The 22,261-nt window shown below is 39.6% G+C and overlaps 4 protein-coding genes and 1 long non-coding RNA gene across 5 annotated transcripts; 1 reads left to right on the top strand and 4 right to left on the bottom strand.

Annotated features, from left to right (window-relative positions):
* Window positions 1–67: 67 nt before the first annotated feature.
* On the bottom strand, window positions 68–1,705 carry LOC103718477. Its single transcript, XM_008807330.4, has 3 exons — window positions 1,166–1,705; window positions 631–1,055; window positions 68–534 (listed from the first exon to the last, which is right to left on the bottom strand). Exons 1-3 carry the CDS (start codon window positions 1,306–1,308, stop codon window positions 374–376), a joined length of 729 nt encoding a protein of 242 aa, XP_008805552.2. The 5' UTR covers window positions 1,309–1,705; the 3' UTR covers window positions 68–373.
* Window positions 1,706–2,811: 1,106 nt separating this feature from the next.
* LOC103718471 (probable ubiquitin-conjugating enzyme E2 C) lies at window positions 2,812–12,829 on the top strand. Its single transcript, XM_008807319.3, has 6 exons — window positions 2,812–3,226; window positions 3,336–3,363; window positions 11,395–11,622; window positions 11,733–11,796; window positions 11,886–11,945; window positions 12,474–12,829. Exons 2-6 carry the CDS (start codon window positions 3,352–3,354, stop codon window positions 12,530–12,532), a joined length of 423 nt encoding a protein of 140 aa, XP_008805541.2. The 5' UTR covers window positions 2,812–3,226; window positions 3,336–3,351; the 3' UTR covers window positions 12,533–12,829.
* LOC120110307 lies at window positions 3,840–11,388 on the bottom strand. Its single transcript, XR_005511216.1, has 2 exons — window positions 11,202–11,388; window positions 3,840–10,948 (listed from the first exon to the last, which is right to left on the bottom strand). It is a non-coding gene; the product is annotated as an uncharacterized LOC120110307 (long non-coding RNA).
* A 3,037-nt stretch (window positions 12,830–15,866) lies between the features above and the next one.
* On the bottom strand, window positions 15,867–17,650 carry LOC103718465 (uncharacterized protein At4g08330, chloroplastic-like). Its single transcript, XM_008807306.4, has 2 exons — window positions 17,438–17,650; window positions 15,867–16,608 (listed from the first exon to the last, which is right to left on the bottom strand). Exons 1-2 carry the CDS (start codon window positions 17,518–17,520, stop codon window positions 16,218–16,220), a joined length of 474 nt encoding a protein of 157 aa, XP_008805528.1. The 5' UTR covers window positions 17,521–17,650; the 3' UTR covers window positions 15,867–16,217.
* A 1,101-nt stretch (window positions 17,651–18,751) lies between these two features.
* LOC103718923 (transcription factor bHLH52-like) lies at window positions 18,752–19,939 on the bottom strand. Its single transcript, XM_008807940.2, has 2 exons — window positions 19,263–19,939; window positions 18,752–19,009 (listed from the first exon to the last, which is right to left on the bottom strand). The coding sequence occupies exons 1-2, from the start codon at window positions 19,896–19,898 to the stop codon at window positions 18,812–18,814; spliced, it is 834 nt and encodes a 277-aa protein (XP_008806162.1). The 5' UTR covers window positions 19,899–19,939; the 3' UTR covers window positions 18,752–18,811.
* Window positions 19,940–22,261: the final 2,322 nt, after the last annotated feature.

Raw genomic sequence — 22,261 nt, 5'->3', positions numbered from 1 at the left:
AGGTTGATGTTGTTTGCTGCCGCCTCGAAAGAGAAAACACACACACAAGAATACAAAAAAGAGTCAATTTTTGAAATCAATTCAATGTGATTCCTAAAGCTAACATTGAGGCAGATGATAAGGCTTGCGGTCTAGAGAAGAACCTCCGTTTAATTCATCACAGCTTTGCCATTCGATTACAAGCAAAAGTGTACAAACTAAAATCAGTAGACATCAAATCCTGACAAAATATTGTGGAAGTTTACAAAGGCCTGGAAACATTCTGCGTCCGGATACAACATGAAAGTCGATTTCCTTGACACTCTTGATATCCTTCGATCTATTTGTTCACAGATGACGGATCATGTGCCTGTCCACTGTCCCTGCTCCTCCCTCACTCCCGTAGACTGCGACGAGCTCTGTCCCCATAAGCTCGGGAAACAAACAATTCGTTATTCACGGCGTTCGCGCTTGAAGCAAGATCGACCGTCGCCGCCGCCGTCGGAGACTCCGCCGTCGCTCGCACGACGCCCTGTGAATTATAAAACATCCTTCCTTGCACCAATGATTTCTTTCTCAGCTCTACAAAATCCACGAGGAAAAGGGGGAAGAGAGAGAGAATGGGAGAGATTAGTATAAAACCATGCATACCTAGAGAAGAGGGTGCCGCAGAGGCACTCGTACTCGCGGTTGCCGCAGATCCGACTGTGGGCCTTCCAGTCGGTCCGGACGGCGTATTTCTTCGAGCACTTGTCGCACTTCCACTTCTTCTCCCCGTGCTTCCGGCTGTAGTGCTTCTTGATCCCGGTAAGGTCCCCGAGCGCCCGAGCCGGGTCGTGGTACACGCACGTCTCTCCGGGCACACGTACACCCGCTTCCTCGCCGCCTCCTTCCCGCCGACCGCCTCCGTCGCCGCCGCCGCCTTCTTCTGGGGGAAGTTCCACGGCAGGTTGTGCCCCCGACGGTGGATCTGGAGGTTCTGGTCCCGCCGGAACTCCTTCCGCAGACCTCGCACACGAAGGTGCTCGCCGATAGAAGCGCCTCCGGCGACAGCGCGATCACCTCCGCCTCCGGATCTTAAAAAAAAAAAAATTGAATTTTTATTGATCAATCGAACAGGACTCGCATCGATTGAAACTGAGAAAGAGGGAGAGAGACAAGAAGGGAGCTTGGTAGGGAACTTTGCCTGGGGTTCCCGGAAGATTTCTCTTTCTCTTGACTCCCGCCGCCGTCCCGTTCCACCGCCTGGCGATTACTTTCAGGATTCGACTCGGGATTGTGGTTAGGGTTAGGGTTTGGAATTGAGTCCGGGATCTCATCTCCGGTCATCTCTCTCGCATAAATCCAAAGCGTAAAGGAGCGAACTTTTTTTTTTCTTCCGCTTCCCCTACTCCAGTATTGGATCAGGCTTGGCAAGAAAACTATGGAAGGGGCGGCGCCACCGCGAAACCAAGAAGACACGGCGGCGGTTTTTTCTGGCCTGAGGGAACTCCCGGTTTATCGCGTTCTCGTGTTGAGCCAATAGCTTGCTGCGGAGACCGGGAAGCGTGGAAGGCCAGAGACACGTCTCCTGTCCGTCCGCCCGTCTTCTTCTATTCTCTGCTCCCTTCTGGATTATCCCGTCACCATTAACTTAACAGGAAAAAATTATAGTATGTCTGGACGCGTGGTCATGTATTAACTTGTCTCCTCTCAAAGTCCACTGGATAGGATTAGGATCATTTGTTGGAGACGACTGTTACACTGACACGTTATCCACGTCAAGATTATCATGAATCTTTAATCTTTGCGTAGCTGTCGGATGGGGATTCAATTGGACAAAAAAAAAAAAAAGCGAGTCCATTGAAAGTGTCAGCACATTGTACTTGACTTCATTCGTGGTCCTCCACGAGTTCTTAGGTGGATTTGTTTGAATTGGGAGTCCTACCGAGGCAAAAAGATCCCGACCGATTTCATCTCAGTGTGCAAGCTAATCTAGCTGTGAAGGTGTATCAAGATCAAAACTCACGAATAACATCCTCTTTGATGAGCAAACCGCAAATCCAAGGAGAAGAAGGGAGATGTGGGAGCGAAGAGTTCTAAGATTGGAAAAACCGATGTACAAAAAATAAGAAGGGTTGAGTCACACATGAGGTTTGATAAAAAAAAACTCCATGTGGGATGGGACCGCAGGAGAAAAAAAAATCAACCATGTGGGTGCTATTTTGTTGCACCTAAGCTCGTGCCTTATAGGAATCTAAATTTGCTCAACTATATAAAAAAATAAAAATTTATTTAGAATACCAATGGATATCGGAAAGAATAGAGGTTTATTTACAATATAGATAGATATTGAGATACATTCTATTCAATTGATTAATATGGTTATTTTTAAGCATTTCATTCGATTAAGTGTATGACAAAAGCTATGAATACCAAAATCTGATCATAAAGTTACTTGATTGATATATAATCTTTATATTATTATGATAGTTAGCAATATATGTAGTGCAGTTCTATCTAGAATTTTATATTAAGCTATTAATCGTGAACTAGCATGCAAGGTCTTTCATTTTTTTTTTTGCAAAAAATTATTTTTTATCTAGTTTATGTATTATGAGAGAAAATTGCTATAGTAAAGATGCTGGATTGTGCAAATTTAAATTCTTCTAAATGTACACGTCGAAACACACAAATTCTAAAAGTTTACATGGTACGTACGCACCCCTATTCACATAATGAACTGAAAGGGTGAAAGCCAAATAATTGACATGTTTGAAGAAGATTTTTTAGTTGTTATGATTTGCTTTCTTCCATTTTAATTCTAAAAGGTGTATATAAATAAATAGCAAAAAGAAAAATCGCGGCTTTTTTTTTTTTTTTCTGAGACCAGCCGACCGCCGCCGCCGCCGCCGCCGCCACCCCAGGCAGGATAAGAATTAACAGCAGTTGTAACGTGCGATCCACCAGGCCTGCAGCTACCTGCCGGGCTTGGTTTCTCTCAGCTATCGAGACGCGTCTCTTTCTAATTCCCCTCTTTTCGCTTATTAAAATTCTTCATCAAATGGTCCCATAAGGCTTGGAGAGAGAAAAGAACGGAAGGAAGAGAGCGGTCGCGAGATATCGAATCGAGTGGGGAAGGGGATTGGAAGGGATGGAGGTCCGGAACGTGGACAACGCCTCCGCGGCGCCGCCCTCGCCGGCACGGTCTTCGAAGCAGCCCAAGCTGCCGCCCAAATCCCGTCGACACCACTTCGGTGTCCCAGAGGTTCGGATCGCGCCTCCTGTCGCCGATCTTTCTCGCTTGTTGGATCTCTTCTCTCTCGCTTTCTTTGGTTTTGATTCGATCTCTCAATTGGACTTCTTCTTTCTTGCAGGCTCCACAAGGAATTGATGTCTCTCATGGTGCGTTTGGCTTCTTTGCACATCCCTCTTTCCTCTTATTTCTTTCTTTTTATGTCGTTGAATCGAAATCGAGAATCTTGGTGGTTTTTGGATCCCTTTCTTTGGTGAGCAACGTAGATATTGGGAAGCATATTGTGTTTCTTTGAGGAATTTTTTCTTAGGCTTTGATTTCTTGACTGTAATCGCATTCTCTGGCGGGGAATGGATTCTTGTTTGATATGAGTTTGAGAATGACAGCACTGCAAGTTGGGGAAAATCAGATTTTTTTTCCCCCTTCTCTGCCTGTCCTCTCTTGTTTGGACTAGAAGATGGGATGGCATTTACTGGTGTATTTGCAAATTTGAGGTCCACAGGGTTCTTATATTTGATAGGAGTAATTGTCTTGTAATAAGGTGGATCACAGCATGACGGGAATAATTGGAAAGTTTCAGACTCAGGCTAATCTGCTGGAGAGAAGATTCCATTTTTTTTATAAAAAAAAAAAAAAATCCGTATGTTTTCAGTTTCTTTTTATGCGTTCTGGTGTTCTGCACAATGGATTGAGTGTCTCTTGTAACTTAAGCTGGACAACTATATGCTTGACCTATTAAAGGTTGATTGTTGTTAAATTATATTCGCTCCCTGGATTGTTCTACTTGACCTGTATGTTCAGGCATGTTGAAGACTTTCTGATTGTTGGAGGATTCTACTTGGTTATAGGATTGCTTTCCCATACACTACTTGATTGGGAAATATATTTCAGAAATTTTGGGTCGTTAGTAATTGAGGCATAAATGACCTTCGAATCAGGGATCAGTTGTATTTATGTTATGATGGATCAATTGCCTCGGTAGGACATGCTCCTTTTCCAGGTTTAATTGTGTCTTTAACTTTGACATAATCAAGGATATGATGCCTCATTAATCATTGTGTGATTTTTCATGGAAACTTTGCTTTTAATTTTTGCTTTATAAAATATATGCTGAAAAACATTCAACATAAGCATTCCAACATAACTTGCTAAAAGTTTTTCTTTAATATATAATCCGTATTTTTAGATTCGCTTTAATTATGGGATTTTGACAGACTTGGCACCTTGTAATGTTCCAACACTAACAGCCTTGCTATTGTACAAGCATCAAGAACTACAACCTTTTGATAAGATCCTTTACTTGATTTATTATTTATTGTTTGTTAGTCACCTCATGGCAACTTTGTCCTAGCTCCAGTCTCATGGCTTGGCTTGCTATGCTTGATTAAAATAAAATAAAATGAAGCATATAGACTTGATTACATGCTATTCAAAAGTTTTGACATATTCTTTTGGACTATCTGGTGATGGAGTTTCAAGTGTTCTTTTCATATCATCTATTTCAAGGGCTCTTAAAGCTATGTTCTTTGATCTTGTTCATAATGGTGAGGTGAATAACCAAGGGTATGCTAGGCCAGAAAGCATGATTAAGTGAAACATATAGCATTTGGACAAAAAAAAGTTTGTAAGTTGGAAATTTTAACTTTTAGGGATCACATTGCTTGTGTTAAAGGTAATATCGGTGATAATTTTTTAAGGCATGCGGTTACAAAAATGCTTTACAATGAAAAATAAAGGCTAGCTTGTTTTTAAGCATAAAATCAACATAATCAACCTCCAAAGAAACTTTTGAAAACTGAACTAAGAATTTCGTGGGTATGTCCAAATTAGGTATCAGCAAAAACTAGAGAGAATGGGCAGTGAAATTTATGTACATGAATTTATAAATTGTTAATTCTCAATGCTCACAAATATTTTCTTCAGTTTTCACTAGTACTAGTAAAGGTTTTTGTTAAGGGTTTCCAATCTCTTATATTTAAAGTCAGATGATTGATCTTTTAGCAGATCATGTAACAAAAGGTGACAGGTTGATTTTATCACAAGCACTGATGCTTCTAGGATGGTCAGTTATGGTACATGTTCATTATTGTGATGAAATCCTGGTACTCTTGACCAACTTCAGTTTGATCATCCCTGTCTGGTTCTTTAGTCTAAATGTGAATTATATGGTGCGGTGCTTTCATGAGAATTTACATTGGGTGGAGAGAGAGGATAAAAGTAGGATCAACCTTGTATTCACAATGCTCAGAAAATCAATATATGAGCTCAGAATAAAAATGACTGAATTATAGAGTTATTAGTTTAGGGATTTTGTAAAATATTGCTTATGGAGATTGGGCTGGAAGATGGGAAGGATCGCAATGAGATTTTTGTCTTAATTTTTGATGTGAAGAGATTACCACCCACCACCCTTTTCCTTTAGTTCTTTAGTTTTCCACTTAATTTAGAGGCTCGGGTTTACTAGGAGGGATGCATCTTTTATTTTGGAGAGACCTTCCTGATGATAGAATTGAGGTTAGTTTCTTATTTTGTATGATTGATAGGTTAGCCTTTTGGAATTTAGTTAAGTCCATAGCACGGAGGTGAAGTGAAAAAATGATATTGTTTTATTTACAATCCATATTTGACTTTTTATCTTTTTGGTGGTACAATACTATGAGAACAAACAATGGAAACTATAAGGAAGCAAAAGAGACGAGACTGAAGTCCATATGTCAGTTTCTGCAAATCAAAGAAAGTGCTTAACATTGATGTTATTCTGAAGAAAAGGTACTCAGGTTGCTTCTGCAATTGACAACCTGAATATAGATATATTGGTTGACATGTTATTTAGGTTCACCTGAACAAAAAGCAGAAGTTATTTGTGTCACATAATTGATGCCTTCCACTTATCTAAAACTCAACATTTGTGATTTCCAGATTATGTCCTTATTAAGGATTATGTCAGGTACTTATACAAAATTTTGCAAATTTTTTAGGAACACCAAATGAAGGCTAGCCTTGGCAATATGGTAAGATTGCTCCATTATAATCTAGGTGTCATAGGTTCGAAATATAGAAATAGCCTCATTGCATGCAGGGTTAGGTTGCATGCATCTAATCGTTTCTAGACATTACAATGGTGGGGGCCTCATGCACTTGGATGCCTCTTTTATGAACATCCAAATGGTTGTTTGTAAAATAAGATCAACAGCACATGTTTCTTGGAACCAAACTTACATGTAATATCCAATTCAGGCAGACCGGTAGAGTGGAAAGATATTAGAACACCTGAAAGTGATTGCTCACACAATACATGGATTTAGAACCCAAACTGACAAGTTTCAAACACTTGGTAGGCAAAGGTGAGTACTTCTTTAAGCTTTAGTGAAAACTTTAACCAATTGCTTGGGCAATGCTGTTCGCTAAGCTTCAAGATCTCTTTTCTTGTGGAGATATTTGTTCATACTGCTATTCTAGTTGGCTCTGATGTCATCATTAGTAGTGGCTGAATCCTTTAAATGCTTTAATCAGTGGCCTGTGTTGGAAATTAAGCTTGAATGGTCTGCATGGGTAGTTCTATGTGCCATCCTACATGAAAAAATAAAAGTCTTCTAGTCAAATGTCCTAGTCAACGGTTATAGCAGCTGAAAAGTCCTTTGGTAGCGCAGAGTTGTATTAGATACTTGGTAGATGAAGATTTTGTATTGAATGAAGTATCTAGTAGATGAAGAGTTGGAAACTTGAAGAGCCGTAATCAATAGTGTATAAGCTAAAAGGATCCATTGGAGCCTATAAATAGTATTATACTTGGGCCCAATTTTGTATGTTCAAGTCATGAAATAAATTTCAGATTTCACCACTTGTTTCCTATGTTGTGTATATCCCTCTTCCCTACGCCTAGTCCGATTTGCTCCAACAGACTGAAGAAGAAGATTTTCTTGCTGTAGTTTCTCATGCTTGGATATTGAGCCAAAGGTACTCCTATGTTTAGAGTGATAAGAAAAGGGCAAAACATTTAAACTGCTGAGCGATCAGGTCAGTAATTTGAAAGAGAGGAACTCGTAAGAGAAGCTGAGCAGATGTCAAAATTGTCTGATATCAGATCCTCTAGTTCAAAAGGAAGAGCTCTTTATGCAACAACTAGTTTCATTTGCAAGTTGCTATAGTCGAACAAACAAGATCAAGTCTAGAGTTCTTTGGATCAGTGTTGCATTCGTTAATGCTGCTTAGATTAGACAGAAATAGCATCTAGAAGAGAGTAGCAGAAATAAGAGTTCAGAGTTCTAACCAGAAGGAAATTAAGGATTGTTTCAGAGATCTCTTCTAAACATTTCTGAATCAACACCATTCCATGGCTTATATCTATATTCATAGAATGCTTAGAATGAAAGAGGTATAATATGGCTATAAAACTATATATACATTATTATGTGACAGCGTATCTAGTACATATGCTGCTGGTCCTGACAAAGTCTCTATCCCTGATAGATCCACTACAATTACAGTCTCTACAAAAATGATTGGTATATTGTTAAATATGATACTTGTCAGGCAGTCATTAATACGCCATTTATATTTGTGACTTAGGCATTATCTATCATTTTAATTTGGGGCATTAACTAATTTTAATTTTGGTAACTGTTCAAGAAACAGATTCAAACCTTCCGAGCTCTCATTCTAAGATCTGCTGGTGCTGATATCAGAACTATCTTTTGCATGGTATTTTGTTTATGACAGTGCGTATGGAACCCATAAGTTGATCTGCCTTCAAACAAGAGAGTGTCTTGGGTGATATTTTTACTTGCTTATTAACCATCAAGTAGTTTCAGATCTATGGTAGCATAACTGAGTCCTGCTTCAAGATTGTTTCGTAAAGCCTATGCCGTTATTCCCTGAGAATTTTTGATAGTAATGCTCAATGAGATATCATTTCATGACAAATGGATAAGTTGCATGCTTCACCTTCAACATTGTGGCCTTGGACAAGGAGACACCAGTGTCTCCTTCACACTAGTGATTTAAGGTCTATCTCGTCTTTTTGGAAGTCTATTCCGATGAAGGGACTTACTAATCCAATTAAGATGGAAAGTGTATAATCACTATCCATGTTTATTTTCTTATGACCTGTAGTACTGGAGACCATAGATCTATTAGAAATTCTGAAGCTTCTTCAGTGAAATTTTGAATCAAGAGGTTCTAAAGCCTGAATTTGATTAGAGGTTGTTGTTCCTTGGAGGAAGAACTGAACGATAGTTAAAGACATCCTAAATCCGTTGAAAGGAAACCATGGCGACATACCTTGACAGGGAGAAGCGTTTTTGGAGTTAATCTGTTCTCTAATCTGTTGGTTGGATTGCTTCAAAGTCCCATCTTCTGCTATCATCAAAGAAATTGAAAAGTCGTTTTAGGACTAGTCTGTCAAAAGATTGAGTGGAGAGCATGATTTAAATTTAATTTATTTGTCTACTGTTTGCAAACATAGAACAAAGATGTGTTGAATCTTTAAAATATTAATGGAAGAGAGCTACTTATTGTGAGCTCATCTGAGGTATTCTTTCTGTAAAAAATCCCTCTTGGATACAATCAGACAAGGAGAGTTATGTAGGTGATAAAAGTTTTTGGATTTAGTCTTGTATGCTGATTCTTTCCTCTTAAATCTATCCTCAAAATTTAAATGCAGAGAAGCGCATCAAATTTGTGGTGGGAGTTAGAAGCCTACTAAATTAAGTTTTTATTAGGACCCCTGGCTATGTAAAGGAATTATTTTGGATTCTTTAAGTGTTGAATTCCTGTCTACCCTTGGAAACATTCATATTCTAATCTTTGTTCATTTTGCACACTAGTTGCATTGCCGACAACCTTTTACTGAGCAGGTAGCAGCTTTTGGTAAACTTCCCCTTGACAGGTTTAAAGAGCTTAATATTCAGTTCCCTCCAGTAGTATCCTCTGACAGAGTGAAGTTGAAGCTTTGGATAACATGCTACTGCATCACCCGGTATAAAATTTAGGTGATTGTGAACCTGAAACTAGGTATACGAGACTAGCCAATCAATAGCTTCAGGCATGAACTACTCTTCTTGAAGGCTTGAACGTAAAATTGCATCTCCCCTTGGGAAGATTTTTCTTAGCCTGCTGTGCCAACCATATGTTGCAAGAAAGAAATTATATAACCTTTATGCAGTTGATGTTTTCAGTCTGTCCAGAGCAATCATCAAAAAACAATGCTGATATGATGGATTGGAAAAAATTGCAAAAGAGTAGTACATAATTTGCAGAATCTTCACAACTCAACTCAGCTCAATTTTGCCTTAATCCCAAATTAGTTGGGGTCAGCTACATGAATCCTTTTCCTCATTCCACTTTGTTTAGAGCCACATTTTTGAGGCGATACAAGTCCTTACTATTTCATCCATGTGATTTCGGTCTTTGTCTGTTCCTTTTTCTTTCTATATATATTCGCGAGGACCTGCGCGGACATGTGTTTAGTCCCACAGCCACCGGATAGATCTTGGATACTTATACAACTCTAAAGAACCCAAATAATATCTTCTAGCTAGACTTTTGGGTGAGATCTTGGGTTGTTGGAAATGGTATCAAAGCAAACTCAGCCTATGGCCTATGTGGACTGGAGGACACTGCAACACGGATCTATTGGGACTGACCACGGGCCGATCGTGGTGCTTTTGATTAGATTGAATGGATTTGAACCCTTAGCCTGGCAAGGATGCCATGGCATAAATAAGGAGAGTATGTGAGGACCTGTGTGGGTGTGTGTTTAGTCCCACATTTGCTACGCACTGGATAGATTTTGAAGTACTTATACAGAGCCAAAGAACCTAAATAATACATTTCGACTAGCTTTTTTGAGTGAGGTCCATTGTACTGATGTATCCATAAGTTTATATTGTACATATGCAAACCATCAAAGTTATCTTTTCTCAATTTATCCTCAATTGATGCTACCTTCATCTTTTTATGAATGACTGCACTTTTTATTCTATGTATTTTATGTTACCATACATCCATTTCAACATTCTTATTACAGCTACACACATCTTGTGCACATGTTGTTTTCTAACTGCGCAACATTTTGTATCATAAAGCATAAGCTAAATCTGCAGATGAAGCTATAGAATCTCCATATACTTATGAAATGACATATGCTACTTAATTTCATCTGGTCATTCTGTCCAATTTCTGGTTTAGCCTAGACATGGATGAGCTGTAAGGAGAAGGAACCTTCCTCCCAAACCTTACTTCCATGGAAGACATATTTTGGACAGATTAGACTTTTGGACAATCAAGCATGTGCAGAGTTGAGGTCAAGAAGTCTCCGGATTATTTAGTGGCTGTGAAATAGATGGAGATAGAAAATAATTTTCACATATATAGTTGTCTCCTTGTACTGTAGTAGATGAGTGACCAAGGGTACTACACATGTGAGATGAATTATCTGTTGTCCAATTTTACTGTTAGCAGTCTTCCCAAAATAAAATGTGTTAGAAATGTTAAGAGGGCTTTTTGTTTGAGGGTGTTGGAGGTGGTTAAGACATGGATGGAAGTGGTGAAGTGACCTAGGTAGGGGATATTCCCTTAATTAGGACCAGATGACGGATTGTTGTATAAAGCTGATCCCAGGTAGATGTAAAGATATTTGTTGACCTATATCAAAAAAAAAGATATTTGTCGATCATGGTTAGTGTTTCCTCTCGTTATCTCGCATCCCTTGGCAGAACCACGATGCAGTGGTACCTTGTAAATTAGATTATGCAGTAGCATAATCTAATTTTGTTTGAGGGTGTTGGAGGTGGTTAAGACATGGATGGAAGTGGTGAAGTGACCTAGGTAGGGGATATTCCCTTAATTAGGACCAGATGACGGATTGCTGTATAAAGCTGATCCCAGGTAGATGTAAAGATATTTGTTGACCTATATCAAAAAAAAAGATATTTGTCGATCATGGTTAGTGTTTCCTCTCGTTATCTCGCATCCCATGCAGTGGTACCTTGTAAATTAGGTTATGCAGTAGCAACTGACTGTTGTTTGGGTAATTATTTTGAACAAGAAAATCTTGTGTCAATGCATACAGAACTGCTTACTAATGCATTTGCAAATCATTTAATATGCGTAGCTCCTTTCCTTGACAGTTGGATTATTGGATCTCTTTTCTTTCTTTCTTATCTCCCTGTATATAACAGATGAGTGGAGATGTAGGAGTATCAGCCTTTCCTGAAGGCGAAAACATCTTCTCTTGGATTGGTACTATTGAAGGAAGTAAAGGAACTCCATATGAAGGTTTATCTTACAAGCTTTCGTTGCGCTTTCCATTTGACTACCCTTTTAAGCCTCCCCTGGTTAAGTTTGAGACCCCATGCTTCCATCCAAACATCGATCATTGTGGCAACATTTGTTTAGACATTCTGCAGGTAATTTGCAGCCTGATCAAATTAAAGGGTAGGCAATAGCTGTTGAATTTTATTTACTATATTAGAACTGATCCAGTCATCTGCTGTGCAATCTCTGGATTCTTCCCTAGGATATGTGGTCTTCAGCGTATGATTGCAGAACAATCTTGTTGTCCATTCAGAGCTTGTTAGGAGGTCAGTTGGCTTTTTCTGTGCCATGTTATGGATTGCAAGTTTCATGCAAGTAGTTGCATCTCAAACTAATTTTGACTTATTTGATGCAGAACCCAATAATGAAAGTCCTCTCAATAGCTATGCTGCGACACTGTGGAGCAGCCAAGAAGGTGTAATTTTCTGTCTTTATTATTTTCAACTGTTCATTTTATCCATCTTCTAGTGTAGTGTTATTTCTAATACAAGTAAACTGCAATGGAGGTCTGTCATTGTGTTTGGTCCAGGAGAAGTTGCTATCGGACATTGAGGATCTTTATCCTCTTTAACATATTTAGTATTTGGTTACCTTCTATAGTCTCCTGGAGTGGAGAGTCATTTTGACCAAAGTTGATTTTAATTTGGCTGATTTGGCTAAGTATTCCCCTGATAGTTCCATCTTTTAAAAATCTTCCTTGCCTTGGACCTTGACCCGAATTCTGAGTTTGTAACCGTTGGCAGCTTACCTCGTGATAGTTCTCAAGCTTTGATGCTTGCGACGGAATTTTATAACCTATAGATTGATTCCAAACTTACCAGTTTGCACTATATACTCCTTGAGCTTCATGGATTATGAGCAATTTCAACACACATTTTGGCACTTGCTTCCTAGGGCCTTTGATGCATTGACCCTAAATGCAATGCTTTTGTTGACCTTGCAGATTACAGAAAAATGGTTCACAAGCATTACGTGGATATTGCTGAAGTATTAGAAAGTTGAATTGCATACTCTCTTCAAACATACGTTGTGATCACTGCATCAATTGGCACATCGTGTTTCTATAAAAATTGAACCTTCAAGCACTGTATACGTGTTTTATCTCTGTAAAGTTTAGAAGCCTCATTTGGTTAATTGGTTTATAAGCAAACAGTGTAACTGGACATCCATCTCTCCTTATTGAGTCAAATAATGTATGACTCGGAAAAAGCAAGATGGCGGGATTGGCGATTTAGTTGTATTGCAGCATTTATGATAGAACAACTTGTCACGAAGCTATTCATTGTAGCATTTGTTAGTCTCCCAGTGTGCATCTTTGTATAAGTATAGCAGATTGGTTTGCTACCATTTCAAATGGGGCACCGGCGGCAGCGCCTCTTGAGCCGCCATAAGAAAAGGTTGAACGGCCGTCCATAACTCTTCCATTGTCTATCTCGTAATAGAAAATATTTTCTGGTTTGGATTCCGAAATGATCTATTAATCTGCTAATAAGTCGTTTCATAGCAGTTCGAAAGACCAGAACAAGCTGTTCTGCCATAAGTACCTCTATATTCTGCTCAGCCATGAGTTACAAATTTCACTTCTCTTGCACTTCTTCCTTCAAATTTGGAATCGGTTTGCCCTGTTTTCATCGACTGAAAATTTCATATAAAACTGGAAGAATCAGTAATTCCTACCTAACCAGCAAGCTTTGATATCTTTGCTTGGATATTGATCATAAAAAGCAATATCATGAAAAATGGCAAACAGAAAAGTCTGGAATCTGAGTGAGAGAGGTGGAACAAAAGGGCGTGGAAGGAGGAAAGAGGATAGAAGGAATCAAGACAAGAACCATGTCTTCCACTCGAAAAACCCAAGAGAAGTAAAGAGAAGCCAAGCATCAGGCATGGAGAGGTTGTGCCTGTCCTCAAATGCACTACTCTGACCAAGGGGCAGCCGGCATCAACTCCAGCCCCAGCAAGTCTGACAAAATATCACAGTTATCCTCGTGAAACTCGGGCAGTGGGACAATGATACAACTATCCAACAGCACTCAAGTCAGTGATCAGATCAACAGCCAACTTGCTAACTCCAACACACACAGCTTTCACCAATTTTGAATCCCTCACTGACCAACTTTAAATCCCTTTCCCTATCACAGTGAACCAGATCCAAACAGGCAAGCTGCCTGATCAGAACACAGGCAAGCAATGCCAACAATGGCCAGTACCCATCGGATGCGACGACCATGGGGAACAAGGTGAACATATCAACTGGGATTGTATACACTGGAATGTCCAACACCATATACACTCCGATGACCAGCTTGCAGTGTACCAGGTTGATCAGGCACTCTGACTGGATATCTTCGGATCCTCAGTCCCAGCTGCTGCACCTTGACAGACGAAGAGTGCTGCTGGTCCTTCAGAGGGTCTTCATTGGGCCCTAGAAGAGATTCAGCTGACGCCTCTGGTGTTGTCAAAGAGTAATGTACAGCATCAGGAGGCTTTGCTTGTGCTTCCGCTGCGAGCCTCGTTTGGAGTTTCTGCGTTCTTCAACTCATTTCGGAATGACTGGTAGTCTGGGTTGGCTATTGCAGAATGTGTCTTGGTAAATGCTTTTCTTTGGTTTTTGTTACTTAGGATTTATACTGTTATTTAATTTGCGCATCAACTAAAATAAAGATAGGATGGTTATAACACTTCCTGCTGTTCATAAAGCTTTCTGCTTCTGCTGCTAATTCAGTGATGAATCTCATTGTTATTTGTTTGTGTTAAAGAATTGAAGCACAGATGAAGACTGGAAAGCAGTGTAACAGAAAATTAGGGAATTCTCTGTCCAAATAGTGGCTAAAACATTTTCCATGCTTGACATATGATATTTTATTTTCAAATAAATAAAGAGTTTGAATTTCCCAAAATCATGAATGAGAAATTTGTTAGATTTTCCGAAGGTGGGATCACTAAAAACAATCCACAGAGGGTGAAGTATGGATTCATATCATGTTGGATGCATAAATATTAAGATTTGGAAGCACTTGTGATAGACAGATTATCTGTCACAGATATAGTGATGTAGGGAATAGTGTAAAAATTTTTTGTGTAGTTGTTTAATTAGAAGTCTTGGTCAAAAGAAAGTCAGGAGATAAGCTATATAGATATACAGGTGATAAAAATAAGTCCATCAATTGTGCTAACAATAACACAGTGGTTTTAGAACTAAAATGACTTTATGACCATGTGGGATAGAACTTAAACGGCGAAAGATAGTGAACAATCAGATCAATTTAAGAAACCTCCATATGAGATTTCAAATTTCAGAGACAATAAACCAATTTATAAAGAATAAAAGAGAGTACAAGAGACTCAGATTTGCCAATTTTATCTTGGCTGAGCTGTAAAGCATTGTCTTTATAAACCAATTAAACATCTACGCATGTTATAGGTTGCTCTTGTTACTAGTTATTCAAGACGGAAGCAGAGAAAATAATAGAATAAATGAACTTTACATACAGTTGCCATGTTTTCGTGATGAGCTCAAAATTCAATCAAGGCAGCCCCAAAGGACAAACATGCACTCTAGGAATTTATAAGCACAAATTGGAGGAAAGTAAACCCCCTCGTTGAGAGATGTTCGTATAAGAAATTCAATTACTGGTCTACAAGGTCCAAATTCAGAATCTTAAAAGCAAAAATGCTCACTCCCAAGCAATGTGTCATGTTGATTTGAGTAACTCATGAAAATGAAGGATATTGCTAACTTCTTAATTTCTATTAGAAGCAAGAAGAACTGTCACCCATAAAAATTGAGTTGATGAGACAAAGTTAAATGGTTTAAGAAGTGAAAAATATAGTGGCAAATTGAATCTGTGGCCAGCCAAACAGAACTAGAATGTAAGAATCAGAATGTCTTCCTATAACAGTAAACCAACATGCATCCACACAAATGCAATTATTGTCAGTCGGATGCACCTTTACATTCTAACCAGTAATATTGACGACAGAATAGAAATAAAAAGCGTCTCTATAATGTATCGACCAATGTGAGGTAGAATAGAACAAATCAGAAACAGCACAAACTTAAAAAAAAAGTCAGAAATCAAGAAAGGAACAACCCTGTACCTTCTAGCTAGACAGAAAATACATTGCCTTCCCATGATTCATACTGCATGACTGCCCCTCTATCAAGTTGTCAGTTGTTCATCACATTATTGTAAATAAATTTTTGAGCAAAGAATGCTGCCCTAAAAAATATCTATCATCATTCATCACCGTGCTCTCTCATCGAACATTCTAACAGCAACTATTAAATTCATAAAGCTGAATACACACACACACACACACACACATGGGAACATGCAGCAACAAATTAACGAATACTGATATTTAGAAAAGGATGGACTATAATACATTTAAACTACCATTTTCCGCAAAGAAGACAGATAACAAAAATAAGCATGACAACACACAAAATCTTATTTCCACTTCCATCATATGCACACAACAAAATTGCAAAAGAAAGCACATCTATCATATGCCTTCACAGACGACCCATCGATAACCAAAACACCTTTGTACATCTGAGGTCAACAAAACAATAACAAACATGCCCGACATCTTCCCACCTTCCATTCTTTCCTCTTATATGTAACCCTTAAGCCAAGAGACAAACCAGCATTAAAGGCCCTTCATTATTTGTTCATTTCCATCATGTGAAAAGGGGAATACCTGAGTCATCTGACCATGGCTGCAGTGCACTGATCTTGATACTGTACTTCTTGCAAGCAGATGCCCCATTTGCAGAGCTCGAGTCTGAATTTTCCGACCCAATTGGAGGGGAATTCTCTTCATAAGCACTACCAATATAGCTCCCACACTTGCGGCAGAGGAGTCTGGTCCTATGCCTGAAGAGACCCCATGAGTTCTTCGAATTGAAGTAAGGTAGACACCTCAATTCATCTGTTTGAGAGAACCGACTCTCGTCTATTGAGAAGAAGGACACAACTCCTTTCTTGATTGCTTTCCCGTACTTTAATCCGATGTTGGTGGTGTTCCGATTTGATGAGCTTAGATTCAAGGCATACCCACAGTGACCACAGCTGCAAGAATTTTCTGAGAGTGGATCAAAAGATTTGCCTGCTAAGCTAAAAGATCATGACTGAGCTTACATGAAACTAGGAATTACCGTCCAAATTACCGATACAGAAAAATTCGCGAATTACTTCCTCGTAAAAGAAAGCTAGCAACTGCGCCTAGCTCTAAAATCTAAAATCTACTGTTTCCAAGGATTAGAAACTGAGCCCAGCTTATATTTGGGGAAGCTCGGCCGAGCAAATGAAGATTGAAACACCAAAATCGTTTTTTTTTCCTCAAAAAAAGCTTAAAAAGGAGAAGAAGAATACAAGAGAAGTAAATTTTCCTTTTTGTCGCCAAGAAAAGGAGCAATTGATCATCAGCTAGCCAGGCTTGAGATGAGAAGAAAAAGGTTTTATTTTGGGGGTTTGAGATCGAAAGATCATGATTAAGGTTATGTAAACAAATCTTTACGACTAAATTACCAGATACAGAAAGAAAATTTCTTTTCCTTTAACCTCTCAGGTTTCCAAAGGGTCAGAATTTAAGCCCGGCTTAGCTCAATACTTCAAATTTGGGGAAGCTTGCCTTAATCTCCCCGAATCGAACCGCTCAATCCTCTGTTTCAGCTTTCAAAAGGAAAGGACAGAGAGCAAAGACAGCGGCTGTCTTAATCTAGCAGAAGGAGCAATCGAGCTCATCATTCACTGGCCAAGCTCCAATCTTTCAAACAAATTTCAATACCTTCAGAGAAATCACTTCAAGATTCTCTTCTTCTTGATAGAAAAGAAGGAAAAATTAAAGAAAAAAAGAATACGGAGAAGAAGAGAGAGAAGAGAAAGAAAGAAAAGACACCTATAAGTAACGTCTCTTTGGGAGGGGTACGAATGGAGAGCCATTGCCGGGGTCCCCGACATGCAGCCGTCTTGGAGAAACATCGGACTCGGAGAAGAGAGAGAGAGAAGAGCAGTAGTCGGCGCTGTGGACAGGGGAGGAGGCGATGCCTTCGAGAAAGAGAAAGAAAGTGGAAGAGAGAGAGAGAGCGAGAGACAAGAGGTTTCACGGTCGAGGTGTAAAGTACGCCGCGGAGGAGCCAAACGGATCTCTTTATGCAATGCTTTTCCCACTGCCGGTCCGCGTCATTAGTCTTTTTAATTACGCTATCTTGTTGCCTAATCTGGTACGACGGTTTGATTTGTTATTGTATTTATTCTTTGTTTTTTTATCTCTTTCCATCATTAACCTAATTATTATTATTATTATGTTATGTACCTTACTACCGTTCTAGTGGTTAATGAGACATGAAGGATACTTTGTAATGATCTCACAGGAATGAGAGCATCCTCCCGTTAGGCTGTCGATTTATTAAAAAGAAAAAGATGTATGTGAAAATTGCTCAATTTAAATAAATTGCTTGAATGAGCAAGCATTGTATGATGAAGAGCAGAGGCAATGCAATCTTGTTTTAACAATTGAAGATAATTGTATTACTTTCGTATGATGTTATAAGGAAACACATTTAATAAGTTTGTGGATTCGTTCATTGATCTTGTTAGCCTTTCAAATTTTTAGTCATGGCTTCAAATAAGAAAGGATGTCGGCTAAATTGCCATCTCAAGATCATCTAATGATAGATGTTTCTTTGTCCATTACAAATTATAATCATTTAGTTGGAAGGAAACTTACTAGGTTAAGCTTAGAAAAGAGTGGTGCCAAGAGAGTACTGGTGAAGGACACCACATGGGCCAAGCATCATACCTTCTTGCAATTCTATGAACCCCAAGCAGTTGTTGGTGCAATTCACTACAGTTGTAGGGGATATTTGCCTATATATGAATGCTGCCAAAGTCTAAACTTATATAAAATTAACTAAACAAAATGAAACATGATTCTTGAAAAAATAAACGAAATGAAACAGATTATAGTTGTATCCCAAATATAGGTTTCTGAATCTTTTTTCCTTCAATAAAGCAGAAAGTTGCTGTCTACTTGAATAGGAAGCACAATCTAGGAGTAGGGTGGGGGGATTAACAGATGCTACAAAAGTTGATTTTGTACAGAAGGACATTGACAGAACTGGTTTGTTGAAAGATGAGTATATATACAGAAGGGGAAAAAAGATATTACAACTACAACAAGCTTAACTAAGAGAAGAAAAGGCACAAAAAAAAAAAAATGACTCTAACTACTAATCAGTAATACAAACTAATTTGCACCACAACCATCTATTCATCCCATGGATTCAGTGAACCGATCAAGATCTCTAGATATCAACTGATTTGATTTGATCTCATGGTCCTGAGCCATGGCCTCCACCAATTCTTTTGGAACCATGCACTTCCCTTCACCATACAGCTTCTCTTGAATGGTTGTAGAACCAAGCAGCACCTGAAGCTGCTGCTCCACCTGCGATGATGCCTTCCAACCCTATACACACACCCCAATACGATATATCAATTTTTTTTTTTTATACAAAACCATGCAAAGGAGTATCTTTAAGGTGTTTTCTCTAGTTCTTAATATGAATAAATCTTTCATCATTTACATTATTCTCAAGCAAGAAAAATGATCACTCTGCGACCAACCTTGGGCCTTTGGACTACGACTAGCCCTGGCTACAGACAAAATCAAAAGCGGAACAGCTATAACTAATTCAGATGTGAATACAGTAGTTATTTACCTGAATGGTGCTCAAGAGCCCGAGAATTCCAACTTGGGCCTGCAAGAACTTGACGTATTTGGAGGCAGCTTGAAACATCTCAGCCGTGTTCATCTTGTTTCCCCCAGGGATCAGCTTCCCCAGCTCCTGAGTCTTCTCACTGATCTTCTTTCTTCGCTCCCTCGCTGCCACACTCTGCGCCGACAGGCACCCGCCATTCGTCTTCCTCTCTGCATTGCACACCAGTAGGCCAACCGCCGGCGGAGGGACCGCGAACTCCGATAAGAATCTTGGCGCCTGAAAACGAGCCATCGTCGGCGCGGCAGCTACTGCTCCATTGTAGGACTTGGCCTCAAGCATGAGATCAGAAGGGTGGTATAGATCACTACAGCTCCTCGGTCGCTTGGGGCATTGGTACAGGTCCAGCTCGTTGCGGGGTGCGCAATGGTCGTCGGGTGGGATGGAGAGCAAGGAGGGAGCGGAGAGAGAGGGGTGGTTGAAGGAAGTGAGCGAGTAGGGGTCGGTCTCGGCATAGAATTGATCATCAGGTGGATCAAAAAGGGAGTCAATGGGGAGGCACGAAGCCTCAAGAGGATCGCAGAAGAAACCAAGGAGCGCGTCGGCTACTTCAGATTGGTGCTCATGAAATGGGGCCATTTCCGGACCTGGATGGTCCAGTGATTCCCAATTGGAGTGGAAGCTCAACGCCATGAAGTGACAGTAGAGCCTGACAGCTTTAATGGGTACAAAAAATGGAACAATCATTAGCATAATAGTGACTTAGGGACAAGTTAAGGTAACAAGATTGCACCCATCTTCATAGAAACTAATCATCAATCATATGCTCGTAAGAAGCATTCTTTTGTAATCAAAACCAAATAAAACTCAAGTGGTTTACTCTTTGTAAGGTAAAAATGTTCCAAAAAAAAAAAACGAAAACAACACCAAGTAATGGAAAAATAAGGGAAAACAGAGGCGACTGCTAAATATGACATTTCATCATATAGACTTAACTGTTATTAGAGAAACCATAGCAGATGTAACTATTTATTATTTCAAACTTTTGATGGATTAAAATAAGAATAAATCAAAGTGTTTTCTGTCGCGTGGTCGAAGATTTTCGTAAGAATTACATGCAGGGTTTCCACTTGCTAGTAATTAATATAAAGAGGTACAGAGATCATATACATCGAAATTCTCCACAGCCTTACCGGTGTAACTTCTCCAGGGTCATTTTGGGACTTCCCACGGTGCAATAATAATTACTGACAGAAGGCAGTGTAGATAGACAGCCACACGTCTACCTCTATAGCAGGACGTTCCAAGCGCCCTTCCCATCCTACTCTCTCTCTCTCTCTCTCTCTCTCTCTCTCTCTCATTGCCTTCCCCCTGCTTCTTCTTCTTCTTCTTCTTCTTCTCTCTCGTGAGCTCTCCACCTTAGAAGCAGGGGGGGAACAGAGCACCCCATGCTTTCCCGGGTTAACGGCATCGTCTGGATGGAGGACGGCGTCCTGCGCCGACGAGGACGCCGCCTCCTGGCCGCGGCCCAACCCCGGTCGAGCCGACGGCGCCACCGAGAACAAGGACGAGGTGGGCCTCGCCGACTTCAAGTCCTTGCTCGGCGCCGCCACCACCGACCCCGGCGCCAGTGCATAATCTTAAAGGCGAGCCATTTGAGTAGTAGAATGATGAAATTTTCTCAGTACGATTTCCTCTAGCTAAACAGAATCAGTGCAGAACAATGCAGAATCGTGTTACAAACCTTCCTCTCCCTATATAGCTTAAATCACTCCGCAAGTTTCCACATGACCGCAGAAACATAGCAGCCGGTGTTTTTCTTCTTAAACATGGAAGAACAGAGAGGTGGAGATGGGAAGAAAAGGAGTTGCGAGTTGCCAGCGAGGGGAAGAAGGAGGAGCACGGCAATGGATACATACATACTTGCAGGAGAACCATACACAAATGCTAAGCAAACACAAAAGAAACAGAGTAAAAGCAAGCACGTATATAGTTTAGTAGACGTAGGAGTAGAAAAGAGAGCATGAAGAGGGGACATAACAGAGAGAATTGGAGACATACCTGCAAGGAAGATACGGTCCAAGTCGGCTATAGATGTCGTCAAAGGATTCTCGACAGAGAGAATCTCTCTACCACCGTGATCAAATCTGGGGCTCTATCCAAGCGGCCGGGAATATTACGGAGAGGAAAAAGAAAGGGAGGTATGTGGATTTTTTCCCCTACTTTTCCGTTAACAACCTCCTATCTCTCCGCCTCCCCCTTCTCCCTCTCATTAACCGCCCACTCCGCCACCTCCCTTATAACCGCCGCCCCTCTCTCTCTCTCTCTCTAGGTGTATTGATCTTAATTATCACCTAATGGTAAGAACATTAAAAAAAAAAAAAAACTTGGTGAAAATTTGTTAGTATTGTAAATCATCCTAAGCTAATGACATTATTAGAATTAGAAATCTACGAAAGAACCCAAGAATAAGAAGAAAGAGATTTTGAGATCCTGGCCTTTCTTTGAGAACCAAATCGCCGCAATCAAGCCCCTTGGTGAATGAGACTAAGTAGTGCCTACTGTTAAATTGATAACTGAATATGTTAGCCTTTTCTATTTAATGATGATTAAAAGCTTAATTTTTCTACGATTATGACAGAAATCTCGTAGATAAATAATCCATTATCTACTCTCTGCTCTTTAAAAAGCTTGTAATATACTATTTATTGTAAGCAAAGGAAAGAGACAAAATCATTGGTTGAACTGGAGAGCATGTTTTGTCACAATCTTATCCAAAAATTAGGTGATAGGTGTCTTTTTAGAAATAAAAAAAAAAGATAATTCTACAACTGGATTAGAAAAAAAATAAAAGCTAATAATATTTTAGAATAAAAAAACAAAAGAAAAAAAATCTCTATTTCATAGTCAAGTGAAATAGAAATTCTACATTATTTGATCCTTAGTAGCTTGCTTACTGCATTTGAAGGACACTGACAAAACCAGTGAAATTCATCAAATGT

This window comes from Phoenix dactylifera, chromosome 3, assembly GCF_009389715.1.
Source record: "Phoenix dactylifera cultivar Barhee BC4 chromosome 3, palm_55x_up_171113_PBpolish2nd_filt_p, whole genome shotgun sequence".
NCBI classification, from domain to species: Eukaryota; Viridiplantae; Streptophyta; class Magnoliopsida; order Arecales; family Arecaceae; genus Phoenix; species Phoenix dactylifera.
This window is presented reverse-complemented; position numbering and strand designations above follow the sequence as displayed.

Coding starts and splice junctions, on each gene's coding strand:
- LOC103718465 (XM_008807306.4), bottom strand. CDS start 17,520: ATGTTTCTCCAAGACGGCTGCATGTCGGGGACCCCGGCAATGGCTCTC. Junction 16,609..17,437: donor CAAAGAGACGTTACTTATAG/GTGTCTTTTCTT, acceptor AAATTCTTGCAG/CTGTGGTCACTGTGGGTATG.
- LOC103718477 (XM_008807330.4), bottom strand. CDS start 1,308: ATGACCGGAGATGAGATCCCGGACTCAATTCCAAACCCTAACCCTAAC. Junction 1,056..1,165: donor AAATCTTCCGGGAACCCCAG/GCAAAGTTCCCT, acceptor TTTTTTTTTAAG/ATCCGGAGGCGGAGGTGATC. Junction 535..630: donor TGCGGCACCCTCTTCTCTAG/GTATGCATGGTT, acceptor CATTGGTGCAAG/GAAGGATGTTTTATAATTCA.
- LOC103718923 (XM_008807940.2), bottom strand. CDS start 19,898: ATGGCCCCATTTCATGAGCACCAATCTGAAGTAGCCGACGCGCTCCTT. Junction 19,010..19,262: donor GGCTCTTGAGCACCATTCAG/GTAAATAACTAC, acceptor GTGTGTGTATAG/GGTTGGAAGGCATCATCGCA.
- LOC103718471 (XM_008807319.3), top strand. Junction 11,797..11,885: donor CATTCAGAGCTTGTTAGGAG/GTCAGTTGGCTT, acceptor TATTTGATGCAG/AACCCAATAATGAAAGTCCT. Junction 11,946..12,473: donor ACTGTGGAGCAGCCAAGAAG/GTGTAATTTTCT, acceptor TTGACCTTGCAG/ATTACAGAAAAATGGTTCAC.